The sequence below is a fragment of the Macrobrachium nipponense genome, chromosome 43 (genome assembly GCF_015104395.2).
Source record: "Macrobrachium nipponense isolate FS-2020 chromosome 43, ASM1510439v2, whole genome shotgun sequence".
In the NCBI taxonomy this organism is placed as follows: Eukaryota; Metazoa; Arthropoda; class Malacostraca; order Decapoda; family Palaemonidae; genus Macrobrachium; species Macrobrachium nipponense.
Window position 1 is genome coordinate 12,077,118 of NC_061104.1, and position 14,477 is coordinate 12,091,594.

Consider the following 14,477-nt stretch of genomic DNA (forward strand, 5'->3'; position numbering starts at 1 on the left):
TTGCTTTAAAGTAGGAGGCACCTTTTATGTATTTCCATTAGATCTTTGCATCAATGTCATGTTCTTGAAAGTCAGCTAGAGCCGAGTAATGAGGCTGTGATGTGGATGGGATATTTTGCGTGACTCACCACCGGCCGGCCTTAGGTCCGCTCTCATCACCCCCCCCCCTCTCCACCTCCACGGTTCCAGCCGCCTCCGTCACCATCGTCGCCACTTCCCATTCCCCTTCTCCTTTTCCTTCCCTCTCACTCCTCAAGGCTCCTCCTCCAGCAGGTTCCAAAGCCACCTGGAGACACGCCGAATGGAACTCATTCCTCCCTTGCTAGTTTTGGTGTGTCACCTCTGAGTACAGACAGAAGTTGCCATAGGCACCGCGAGCCCGCTAACGACCGTCTAACGGCACCTAATGGTTCTGCTTGACCACATGTCATTACGCCCCCCCTCCATCCCCATCAGTTCCCAAGGAGTCTTCTTTTAATGACTTGAGAAAAGATCTTGTTCCAATCTCTTTTAAAAGTCGTCATACGCGCTTTATAAGTTTATAATATACCGTGTAATTTCTATCGAGTCGAATCTAGAAGTTAACGGTATACAGTTGACGGCTTTGTTATTGCATAACATTTCTTCGAGTAAACGACGACAAAGTCTGGATCGCATATGCCAGTGAATTGCTTCTGGTTTCTCTCTCTCTCTCTCGTCCTCCACCGCCTGGCTAGTCAAGTCAGCTACAGCCTTACCAGTACTACTGCCGCAGTCACGGATTATACGACAGTGCCGTTGGAGTCGTTCGTATATTCTCTGTTTTCCGTCTCTCCCTACTTCTCCCTGTCCCTTTTACGCCTCGTTTGAAACTTCTCGGAACGTCAGAAGGATGTCTTGTGTGAGATGGTGACCTTCAAGCTGTCTTGAGTCAGTTCTGCTTCCGAATCGAACGCGGGATTCCATTGTGAAGTTTTCCTCCTCTCCGGCCGGAGATATTATGGGCCACGCTGGAAGCAAGGAGAAGAAGAAAGGAAACCGAAATGGAAACCTGGTGGAGGCGTGTAGCAACCCGCAGAATGCAGCTCTGTCGAAGCAGGGGCTGCAGCCCCCGGTCCTGTCGCAGTTACAGGATGACCTCACGCCTTTCTGCACTCCGAAATCGAGTCCACACGTGAAGTCCAAGGATCAGTCCAGCCGCCCACACTCGAAGGCCACGCCCACCTTAGAAGAGAAGTATGAGCACAGGAACGAGCACGAGGATGTTGGTCTTGCGACGCCCAAGGCGACGCCCACAACTGAGAACAAGTCTGCGTCGTATGCGGCAGATCCGCCCACGATCGAGGCTCCAGAGAAGGAACAGCTACAGTGGTATATACCAATGGGTGCCCCCAGCTGTCATAAAAACAAGCCAGGTAAATGCTGTTGACTGCCTTTTTATTTCTCTCTCTCTCTCTCTCTCTCTCTCTCTCTCTCTCTCTCTCTCTCTCTCCAGCGCGCGCGGAACAGGCCTATGTACATGCTCATATTTGTACAGTAATCGTTTGTGTGAAAGTTGTCTGTGGCATTAATTATTGGCAGGAATGAGATCGCTCATGTTACATTGCGGCCTCAGCGTTTGTGAATTGAAGTTTCCGTGTTGTTTTTGTTATGGATGTAGGTGAAAGGGCGTTTTAATCAGATGGTTGATGGGCGATGCACTTCCGTCTATTATTATAAAAGATTACCCTTTCTTATGCGGATGTGGTGGTAAGAATTTTGTCCAAGAAGAATGGATGTCGTATCGATCGATCACTGAGGTTGACTGTATGTTGTATCGTTATTGTTTGGTATATAAAGATCTCCATAGGGTCGTTTCTGTGTGAGAGTGTCAGCTGGTGTTCACTCTAGGGAACAAACACCCTTTTATGGGGGTTAATGGTCCTCAAGTCTGACTCACCGGCCTCCTGAACGAGGTCATGGTCTCGTGATGCTGCCCCTGGCAAGGTGGAGGTTAGGAATGAGCCCTCGACCACTTTTGCCCCTTAACACAACAGGTTTCTGTGACGACGATAATTTAAGATGCCAGCACTCGCCGAATGTGTCTATCTATATTTCGTAACGTGCTTCTTACTCCTTAGCCTTTTGAGATTTTGTAATGCGTGGCGCAAAATTCATTCGATTTTCATGTCGCTTCGGGGTAGGATTGTTTCGCTCATGTCTTAATTATCTCGAGAAAAGTAGAACGTAGGCTAATTGCGTAGGCGATGCCAAATAGAGAGCACTGAAGGTGATGCAGGGAGTTTAAAGCAGAAAGGGAAGGCGTGTTTTCAGCGAAAGCGGATGTCATGCCGGGAGGGTAAACAGTAGCAGGAGGAAATGGGGAGGGAGACTAGTCATAAATTACTCCCTGAATCAACATTCGGTATTGTCTTCGTTACATGATTTGAATAACCTCCTATTTAAAAAAAAAAAAAGGGGGGAAGGGGTTGACTTGTGGCGCTGGTCAGTTCACTTACTGGAGTACTATTTTTTTTCAGTCGTTCAAAGGAGTTTAATATGTTTTTAGGCGTGCTTCAGAGGAATCTGGATTCCATCAAAGCAAATAACTCCACCCAAATAAATCTCTTGTCGTTCGGTCTTATGGTATATATACACAACTTTCTCTAGTCGTAAGGAACTTGATTAATTGTTAGTTAGAAAATGTGTCAGGGAGATTTAGTGAAGTGTAAAGGACACGCTAGCATAAAAGATATCAACGAATATGTCAAACGTTGTAAACAATATATAAGAGCTTTGATCGCTTGTAAGAATTAAAAGGAATTTTGGAACGTTACGTGCCGGTTAGATAATTGTTTAAGTGATCACTGCCTTAGTCAGGCATACCTATTTGACCTTTAGGAAGTTGTAGAATGTTATGCAAACGGTAAGTTTGAAGGATTTCACGCTTGTATCGCTATTTAACTTATCAAGCTTGATAGAGGCAACACCTCTCAGCTGTTCATGACTCATGAACACTCACCTTGCAAATGAGATGGGCAAAGATCTTGGGAAAAGATAAGGAAGTAGGGCTTTAGTGTGTGTGTGTGTTTGTGTTGATGACTGGATTACTTAACGTGTGAGTTTAACTTGTGCATTGTTTTTTGCAATATGATAATGTGTGAATGCTTTACAGTAGCCATTAGTAGCGTTATCTATATACCTATTAGATGGTACATATCTATTTAGCTGTTTGTTTGGTGAGGGGATTAGTCCTTTGGCTACTTGAGTAGCCAACTTCAGTAACGCGCTGTGGTCAAGGTGATGCGTAGACTAATGAATTTATATAAATAGTTAAAGGCTACTTAGGAAGTCTTCAAAGATGAGACAATAGTTTTACCTCATACAGTGAAAGTTGTTAGGGTAAAGAATAAGATTCTGATGAATAACGATTATCTGAAGGAGACAAGATGGGCACAACACACAACTATATTACAGAAATATTAAAGAGAACGTTAAAAATTGCGGGTGGTATTTGTTACTTTCAACTTTTGTTTGAACACGATTCATCGAAGATTTGAGGTGTAAAGTTACTACACAAAAGAACAGTGAAACGATTTAGGCGTGGAATGGAACATTCGGTTAGGTATTATGGTATTTGTTACATCAGGTTTTTTTCCTGTTTGGGTTTTTAATGGAATCTTATGGCAGCCTGTGAAAGTGGTTTATTTGTTCAAGTTTGTTGGGTAAACTTCTAAGATATCCGGAACTCGAGTGTATATTTTAAGACGTCTCTTCTATCAGGACTTGCTTTGGATACACACTTTTTTTTATCCTTCTCCTTTGTGTTGACATTGGTCAGGTGTTCTTTCGACTCTCCACTGAAAGTTTATCATTCCTTTTGGAAACCGAATTCCTGTGACGAATAGCAATATTTATAACTTAGAGACGAAGCCGATTTGATTTCAGTGTGGACCTTGAGTTTTACATTGTATTACTCATTGAAACCTCCGTGAAACGTCATTGTCAAATGGTTGTGGTGAGGACAGTAAACTAATGGTTTTTGTCTATATTTATTTATAAATAACTCTCTCTCTCTCTCTCTCTCTCTCTCTCTCTCTCTCTCTCGTCAAAGGATCCTTCTCCCCAATATTTTTTAAATAATGAATATTTTGGTGACCTGAATTTCGTTGCCCCACACATAACTATATTCCGTAACATGTTTACCCTCGGAGAAATGTAATCATGTGTGATACATCACCTAGATTACGTGGGGTTTAGCGGTTTCATGGGTGTGCCTTTTAGTGTTCTCTTTAAAGATTAATGTAATTATAGTTGGTCTTGAATTATTTTTCTCACTCAAGTCAAGCGCGTTAGACTACTATATAAGAACACCTGGCCTAATGCTTTACTTTCGTAAAGATTACGTGCAAGTGGAACTTCCTAACAGTATGAGTAACTGCCGATGACTGGCCTTGTAATTACACTCAGGCACACACTGCGGTCTACGTAAGATGCCATTAAGTATCGTATATACACTACGCAGTGCGAGGTATCCAATCGCACCATCCCTCGCATCATGTTACCTAGTATTTAAATCTTTCGTGTCGGTATCTCATTCTGTGATGAAATAAGTACTGTTTCATTTCATGCAAATTGAAGTGATGACCACGTTATCTTCTACTAGGCAATCTAACAGTGTGTGTGTATTAATAATCGTGCAGGCCTCTTCTATTCGAGAAGGTTTGAATAAAATGTATACCTGAACATGATCTCATCGTGAATATGATGTCGCGGGTTCGTTTCCCGCTATCGGACATCGTGAATTCTTCAAAATAAAATCTTTGAAGATGGAGCTCAAGTTTTTTTTATAGTAACAAGCATGTCAAAAAAGAGAGAGAGGGCAAAGAATTTGAGGAGTTAAGAGAGCATTGTGGCTATTACAATTTCATATGTATCTGGTAAAAATGACCAGTAGATTCTATGTACATGTTAGGTAATGGTCAGTCGTTTCTGCATTTTTTATGAATATATATTACATCGAAAACTTAAAACGTCGACTGATGATTCTTCCCCTTTGACCCGAGAGTAAGAATGTCTGAGGTTCTTGGCGTTCTGTTGGAGGCCCGTCTTAGGTAACCGGGATGGAAATAGCAAGTGTCAGTGGGTCGAGTTATGAAGATAACTTCGTCCCTAGAGGGCCATGCGCGGCACTAAATGGTAATGCAGCTGGATCACTGGCACACTTTTACGAGTGTTGAACATGTCCCCTGCATAGATGCCTTGTGTATATAGTTAGATATAATAATACTCATGTCTTAAAATTACCCTTGACGTTTTGGGGCTCCATGTAATTTGGCAGGCGCAGTAGGAGCTTGAAAGTTCATCAGTTAAATGTTCACAGTCTTGTCAAAGTCCCTTCAACACATTTAGGCAATACTGTTGCTAATTAAATTCAAAAGCCCTTTAACACAGGCAATTCTGTTGCGAATTCAAGTCAAAATCCCTTCAACACAGTCAGGTAAATTTATTATTAGTTCAAGTCAAAATCCCTTTAACACAGTCAGGTAAATTTATTATTAGTTCAAGTCAAAATCCCTTTAACACAGTCAGGTAATTTTGTTGCTAATTGTCAAAATCCCCTTAACACAGTTAAGTAGTTATGTAGCTAATTATTGGTAAAATACCTTTATCACAATTACGCTATTCTGTTGCTAATTTTTGTCAAAAAAAAAATAGATCATTGTTTTACTAAGGACTTCTGCGTTTGAGGAGAGCACGAAAATCCTTTCCTGTTTAACTCTTACCACACTTCGGTTTAGCTAATCTTGTCAAACTAAGCGATCGCCTTTTGATAGTGTTGTGATGTGGCATTTTGACGTGATTCACATCACTTTGACAGATAGCTCGCGGTCGCAGGGGTAATTTGGTGTCTTTGGACTGATCTCATAGGTATCTGGCATCGTTTGTTCTTCCTCCCCTCCTTTCTCCCCCCTTCCCATGGGATTTGTGGTGTGAGTCAGCTGATTATACCCGAGAGTTAGTTTTGGAGAAACAGATTTCTCGCCCTTCGACGCGAGCGATCACTGACCTCTTATTTTTGTTTGTCGAGATGTTTTTCCGTATTTATTTATAGAAGACAATGCAGTGGTGATTGACGCTCGCTTAGAGGAAGTCAGAACTAGTACATGTACATATTGTTTATATACTGGTATTGATGTAATGGAATGCTTTTAATTAGTTTTTTTTTCATTTAAAAAATACACTGTAAAGTTCATTTTACAATTCAATACCAATACAATATATGTAATTTGTGTACAAAATAGTCATAATATTTTTTATAGATAAATATACCCACATACTTTATATACATACCCATTTTACATACATATACCTAGTATATCTGTATATATATTAAAATTCTTTTAATTAGTTCGGGTTCTCTACCCGCTTTATGCACGGTATATATAGCGTTTGTAAGTATACACAGTAGGTGTGTGTGTGGGATGAATGGTATCATGGGGTGAGTGGAACCTTTGGAGAAATGCCATCACCCCTCAGGCCTCGCCAAGTACAGTATCAGGTTGTAAGTGAAAGGAGGCTCTGTAGGCAGACAATAAGAGGGTTCCTTATGATTGGCTGTTATCGTTTGGCGATGTTTAATAAAAAAAATGAAAATTGTATAATTTGATAACCTGATGTTTGCAAGCTGGTGAATTGTTATATTTTCAAAGCAGCGTTTCACATGGCACCTTCTTCGAGTGTTAAAAAGAATGGCAATGCAGGATGTACTTGCAAATCACGTTAGTCGGTTTTAACTATAAACAAAACAACCCTGCAATATTATACACAGCTCCCCATAGCCAGTATGATAGGCAGTCCAGTATAATGGAAGTTACTCGATAAACGGAGAACATTTAATGCTACGTTTTTCTCGAAAGATAGAACAAAAGGCGGTGCTGCTCCCATGCGAATCCCATGACCCGAAAAAGTAGAAATGGTTGTAATCCAGTTGGACTTCATATGCAATGAGTGCGTGTTGAAATTCGACATTTTCCAGGGCTTGCAGGAGCGGTTTAGATTACAAAATCTTGTGTAATATACCCCATATAACTTGTATTGCCAAGGGTATGTCATGAGTCTGCAAACGTAAATTTTTTTTTTTGTTTATGCCACAAAGCCGTCCTCTTTGCTTTAGTTTATTTTCAACTCTAAATGAAGTGTAGCCATGATGTTATATTGCAGAATATTGGTGCTGGAAAACCTGGCAACTTGATGCTGCTTGGGACAGTATAGGAATGTAAGGATGAGTAGTATTTATTATTTTCCAGCCGTCAGAAAGAAAGGTGGTTTCAAGGCCGTATCCACGCTGGGTTCGGGTAGGGTAAATCCAGTTCAGGAAGCGTACATGTAAACCTTATTGAATGTGTGTGTATGTATTATGTATGTGTGTGTGTGTATATATATATATATATATATATATATATATATATATATATAAAATACAAGTAGTCAACATGTAAAATCAATCTATAGATAAAAAAAGAAAAACTGCTGTGAAACTTGATATATGTGAAGTATCACCAAAGCTAGTTTTAGATATATTCATTATGTAAGTAGTTTATTGTATCGGTCTATTGATGAAGGCCATCGTCCCCATACCATATGGATTTGACTCATCCACTTAAGAGTAGTTGTCGTGAATTGGGCCATAAAACAGATTGCTTACGTTGATAAGCTCTTGAATATGCTGCGTAATGTTGATCGGTGTATGAAAATCCAATCAGGGAAACAGAATCCATATCGGCGTTCTCGAATTTAAAAAGATCGAATCGGCTAAGTTTTGATTCGGTATTTAATCATGATGTTCACCCAGGCTCCTCAGAAAGATGACTTCCTGTTTCCTGAGTATTACCACTATTTTGGTTGGTAAAAACACATTCAAGGCCTTTAGATGCATGTCATATCTGGCGATAAATAAATCTTCCCCCCCCCCCTCCCTCCCCCCGTATGTGTTCAGATGATTCAACTGATGTCGTAATACTAACGAATGTAGAGTTCTTTGAATATACAAATACTTTGAAAACGCCTAACAGCAACAAACAATTGCTTCTGTTTAGTGAGAAGATACGGACATTTGATTGCGAGGGACCGAACGGTAAGTGAAACGTAACGGGCGCATTTTTTAGTGTGCTTTCGTTTATTTTTGAATGGTCCGTTACATGGATGGCGCTTAGATAATAAAAGCTGGTTCAAACCGTGGTCGAGGTTGACGGAATGGGATGCAGGCAGAGTGAGAGTGACTCATCGAATGGCATGGGGGTGTTCCCGCGGGCGGGAAGACACACCCACCCACCCTCTCTCCCTGTCTGTTTGCATATCTCACTGCTGTAATACGAATTATATCTGCTGTAGTCGCCACTTCTTTGATATAAAGCCTATGTGTGTGACAGCCTTGAACCGAACATTTTGTGCGATAACCGTTGGACAGACCCGTCCACGAATCCCCACACTAAAACTTTGTTGAGTTGCCAACGTCTCTGTTGTTTCTGAAATACCGGCGGAGAGGGTAGGGAGGGAGGGAGGGAGTCGCTGCTGTTCGCGACGACGGGAGCCCGAGAGATTTGAATTAGAACAGCTGTGGGATGATGACATGTGGCCGTGACTGTCATTTGAACTCGGTTGGGTTTTTGGGTGCCGTGCCATCACTTCCGACTTGTCAGTTCAGGTTGCTCGCGACCGTACATCACCACCTTGGGGGGCCATTGCATTTATCAGGACATGAGGACTGCATCTAAAAATGTCTTTTGATACCGACGTAGCTATATGCCAGGGGTAACTTTCATGCAATCTGGTGTTAAAAAGGAGTTTCATTTTTTTCTTTTGTGCATGAAAATAACTTACTGAGGCTTAGATATAAGAATTGCCCGACACTGTATACCTTATCGCGTGAACATATTTTTGTAGCACATCCGTTTATGCCGTAGAAGCTGGTGGAATGAATTATTGTAGAAATCCAACCGACATTGTTAAGGGAATTCTGTCATTAATTTCGGGTAATAGTCCTTAACTGAACCAGATTAGCCAGCGTAATTGTACCATAAGACCGCCTCTGCGTTTATTTCCCCTCAAATATTGACGTACAACATCCTGTATTTATTTTTCATCTGATTGGTCGCGCTTACCTGACAAGTAGTCCAATAACCTCCCAGGAAAGGGTTTTTATTACACATCATCAGTGCTTTATTATACCATAACCAGCGATACATCATTCCTTCCTGTTCTGCAAGTTGACTGCATACCGTCTTCGTAGCCTTCCCTCTCATTTCTTCCTCGTTTTCTGCTTCCTCGGTCACCTTGGATGTCGCGAGAGAGAGAGAGAGAGAGAGAGATTGGTCTCGATGATGTGCTCACGTGGTTCTTTCCTGAACACGTGGGCTTTCTGGTTCCTTGCAGTTCGAGGCAGAATATCTCAAGCGTCTGGATTTTCCTTAGCCAGTGATGCTTTTCCTCCTTTGGCTATTCACGTATGACTCCTATTTTTACTCAGGAAAACCATTTCTCTCAAGATGACTAAAGTGATACAGAAGGGGACTGCTGCCGTGTGGGAGTCTGCTTTTATGAGAGAGAGAGAGAGAGAGAGAGAGAGAGAGAGAGAGAGAGAGAGAGAGAGCACCCACTTCTCGAATTGATTGGGATAGCGAGTGGCAAGAGATGCGGTTGCAACCAATATCTGCATTATTGAAAAAAAAATGACCATCGCATGCATCAGTTGGCCGTGACGTATTTTGAGTTGTGGCGTTAGCGTACTTTTTATTTAGAAATTAAACGTTTTGAGGATTTTACATTTTATAACATTTAATAAACTTTTGTAGGGGTCGTACATTTTACGTAGTTTCAGACTTGATATGAAAAACTCTTGTACGTTATTTATTATGAGTTTCAAGGAAGCGTTTTGATATTTCATTTTGTTAGGAATGTTTAGAGTAGATTTTATTTTTAAACCTCGGACTAAAGACTTCCCAGCGGCATTATCTACAGTGACCATGGTAGTTAAAGTACGCCGTTATGAGCGAGCGAGCGGTTAGTGGCATTGGTTGCAGGGAGCACAGTTTGAACATACCGGAAGTAACGGATCTCTCTCTCTCTCTCTCTCTCTTCTCTCTCTCTCATGTCTTTGTGGTTGTAGTTGACGAGTGAATAAATCTACGTAGTCGAATAATATCTCTCCCAGCGTAGATATATCGAAATAAGTTCCATTAACAAACTAGATATCTGTGGACTATCAGACCGGTATAATACTCTTCAAGCAGCGCAAAAGCACAGACATGACGGACACAGTAATTTAGTACCTATGACGATAAACATAAAGATGAATTTTGTGCCTCCAGTCCGCCACCCTTTTCTCTGCAGTTCTAGAGCCTCAAACCCTCATAAGTCAGAGCGTCCAATTATGTGCTTAACCTTCGCTTCAATAGTACTACTGCCTCTTGGATTCTGCTCTCGAGTTAAGTTATCTTTGGTACTAATGGCGTTTTCGTGCACGGATGTCTGGGTCACTTGGACCACGGGAGAAGTGAATGTGATTATTTTGCTTTGAAATACGAAAAATTGAGTAAGGGGTTATTTATTCTGTAATAAAATTACTTTCAAAACCAGGAATACTGTAGGGTATGTACTGTAATTATTTTGTTAATGAAACGTTATTTCGTATATAGTATACCAACCAGCTAAGTAAAGATTTAAAATTTCCTTTTTAGTACGAAGGGTTGAGTAAGGGGTATATTAATTCTGTAAGGTTCTATTAATAATAGGAATACTGCGGGGAATCGACTGGAATGATTTTATTTATATAACTTTATGGCTAAAACAAAGATTTGAAGTGGGAAAGTTTGTGAAATCAGGATATTTTTTTTACTTTTATTAGAAAAAATATTACATATTTACATAAGTAAGTTATTAGAAAAATATTACATATTTACATAAGGAATATGTTACAAAATATTAGAGATACATCTACACTATTTACAAATGACCATGGATATTTTTTTGTTTTACTAGGCTAAAAATCATTTTTTTAAACACTAGGTAAATCAGGATTAGGTTTTATGGGAGACGGTGCAGCAGCAGTGACGATTATCCATAATTCTTAGTATTGATATTCCTCCCTCGGCGCTGACTGCATTCCTTCCTTGCCTCCCGTGAGTGACTCAGAGACTCAGAGAGACCACCATGGCCCTCCCATTTACTTCACAGCAGAGTGTTGTTGTCCCACTCAGTCATTGATCCTGCGCCTAGATTCTAGAATGGGTTCTTTCAGGCTGGGAGGTGATAGAGCAACGAACATTAGCACGGTCTCTCTCTCTCTCTCTCTCTCTCTCTCTCTCTCTCTCTCTCTCTCTCTCTCTCTCTCTCTCTGTAAGTGATGTAGTAAACTAGTGTTTTCAAAAGATTAACTTTTAACTTAAGAATTTTAATGATCAGATTTTACAGATTTATTGAGCTAATTCATATTAAAAAGAATACATATTTATTGGTACATTTTATAACTTTATAGTTTTCATGAATTTAGTTGATGAATGATTGATTTTAAGCGCTGAATTTCCATGGTTGCCCCAGTGCTTGGCATGTATGCCTAAAATCCATACATTCATCCATAATAAAGGGTTGCCGTATGTTTAGATGGTATATATACGAGTACTCTGACAGAGTAATTGTTTACCTTTTTACAAAGTTTGACAGAAATTCCCTTAAACATAAGAGGAGCTTTATTGACCAGATAAAGCCCGGAACGCATAATCAGACAGACGGACAAAGATAAAGGTAACTACACTAACAAATCATATGTTCTTTGTCCTTCTGTCTGATCGCGTTTCTTGCTTTATCCTGTCAGTGAAACTCCTAAACATTTCAAGGAACTTCTGCCAAACTGTGCAAAGGTAAACCATTTAATGTAGATGTACAAGAAAGTAGTGTGTCTGAATGTCCCTATGTCAGTGAATGTTTGTTACACTTGTCATCACAGTTTGTCCCACACAGTTGAATTGGATTCCCGTCAAGCTTCCTACAGGGTAGACCAACTTACATTGATGAGTGTGAAGGTAATACACATAATCCAACTATATTATTTTGACAGGCGGTCCTTCCGTTGTTTTTTGTAAGTACTGGAGTCAAATAATAAGTTTTCCACTTTTTTCACATAACTAGTTTTATCAATTACCACAAAATTGGAGTTGTGAGCTTTAGTAATATGTAAACTTTCATCTTTCTTCGTTTCTTGAATTGCGTCTGTTATAGGGGATTTACACCAACCGTGCATTTGATGTCTAGGCTAGTCCCCCACGACGCTCCTGATTGGCTGTTGATAAGCCAATCACAGGGCTGGAGAGACTCTCCCTCTCAAGAGTTCACATAGGCAGGATATATGTTCCACCTCTCCTGAGGGATTCTTCTGAAAGACTTAGCCCTCAAGAGAGGTGGAACAAAGATCCTACCCATGTGAACTCTCTCTCTCTCTCGAGAGTGTTTCCAGCCTTGTGATCGACTTATCAATAGCCAATCAGGAGCGTCGTAAAAGGACTGGCCTAGACATCAATTGCACGGTTGGTGTGAATTTACTATAGTATATATCATACTTATTACGTCCCGGTTTTTCGTACACTATTGAATGGGGTTTAGCTTCAAGTGTCACAGAATTAGACCATCGTGCTTTGACGTGCAAGGAGGGAGATCGTTCCGTCCGTCTTTCCTGATTGTCTCGTTACGCGTTCCTTGTGTCTCTGCAACTCGAACCTACTATATGGTTGAAGTGAGCTTATCCGCCCGTCTTGTCTCTCCGTCAGTGCGAGTGTCACACTTAAGTCGTCATCTCGGCTCTACACGGTTGGGGGGAATTGAGTTCCAAAGATCCTTATAGGGTTTAGTCGGGATGGTTAGGAAGGAGGAAGGGTTCTGGGTACAATTGGAAGAAAATGGAAGTTGATGTCGTCTCACTGGCAATGTCTTTCCTGCAGGGAGGAAGAGAAGTGGAATAGAAATTGACAAGGAAATATTGAAGAAAGTTATAAGATTTTTCATGTGACTAATGGAAAAGCAAAAACTGTTATTTTAAGTGATCAAGTTATGTAAGTCACGACGAATCTTTGACATTCTGAAAACTATTTAATTATACTTATTTCCGGTATGCTGGATGATAATATTTCTCCCTTATACAATAAATTAAATCGGGGAGTTAAAAAAGGTAAATAAATAAATTGTCATAACAAAGGCATCAGTATTCTTGAATTAATGGTTGTATTAAAAAAAAGCGTAAGAAATAAAGAAATTGATAATTTACCATGAAAAATTGAAGCATTGATAACATGAACCATAACGTATTTTCCCTAAATTGAACACACAATATGGCAACAAACTCGCCACCAGTCTCTTCAGACGATATGATTACGTAATTGAAGGGCAAGATGATTGCGTAGTCGCGGGTAGGAGCTCACATGTCATTGCTGGGGCACTTTAGAACTAAGATACCCTTAGAGTTGAAGGAAACGGTTACCGTACTTAAGTTCACCAAGTGTTTTTTTGAAAGAAATCGTGAGGTACTCAATGAAGATGATTAAAATTAATTCCCGTAAGTGGCGGGTAGTGCCGTCAGTGCACCTCATGCAGTGTACTGTAGGCAGTACTTCAGGTTCTTTGCAGCGTCCCTTCGGCCCTTAACGCTTTCATTCTTTTTAATGTAACTCTGTTCATATTCTAGTTCATCCTACTTTCCCACTCTGTTAACAATTGTTTGATAGTGCAACTGTGAGGTTTTTACTCCTGTTAAACCTTTTCAAACTTTTCAGTGTCAATTTCAGTTTAGGCGCCAAATGACTTGTTTAGGTCGTAGCGCTTGGCCCGTGGGTCTACATTCTGTACTCCACTGTTAAAATTCATGGCTGCTCATCGCGTGTACAGTAATTGCCCTGCGGACGCAGCTTGATTAATATCAGTCGTTATTGTTAGATAGGTAGACATATCTCCGATGTGAAGAGCACGATCATTTCTCCTGGCATTTGCCCACATTGCGTTGTTCATTTGAAAGAGTGGATAGAAGGTTGACCTTTATGTTGTTGTCTAGTGCGAGTTTTGTTTGACAAATTAGCCGGATCACGAGGCCGCTTAGGGAAAATCCCTTTCAATTAGCGGGTGTTGCAGTTAGTTTAGTTGTCCATCGTAGTGAGTTTATTTAGGAAGTGCAGGTAAAGTGGTTCGTCACATGTAACTTTAACGTCAGTTACACACTGCACACATGCTCGGTTTATCATATTTGGTATCATCCTTCTGTAATTACGTTTTGTTATCAGTATTTGTTATCAGTAAAGAAAAGATGGATAAGACATACTTTGCTACCTTTGAATGACTCTCTCTCTCTCTCTCTCTCTCTCTCTCTCTCTCTCTCTCTCTCGCTCTCTCTCTCTCTATATATTATATAATATATATATATATATATATAGATATATATATATATATATATATGGTATATATGATATTCAATGTAGCAT

General features: G+C 40.3%; 1 protein-coding gene across 2 annotated transcripts in view; it reads left to right on the forward strand.

Annotated features, from left to right (window-relative positions):
* Positions 1 to 268: 268 nt before the first annotated feature.
* LOC135213535 (kinesin-like protein KIF2A) overlaps positions 269 to 14,477 on the forward strand; it is a 132,344-nt gene continuing 118,135 nt past the window's right edge. The window contains exon 1 of one of the 2 annotated variants that reach the window (XM_064247462.1): positions 269 to 1,394. In XM_064247462.1, the coding sequence (XP_064103532.1) occupies positions 980 to 1,394 (415 nt within the window). In that variant the 5' untranslated portion in view covers positions 269 to 979. The remainder of the gene's footprint in view (positions 1,395 to 14,477) is intronic. The other variant, XM_064247463.1, reaches the window with a different exon arrangement.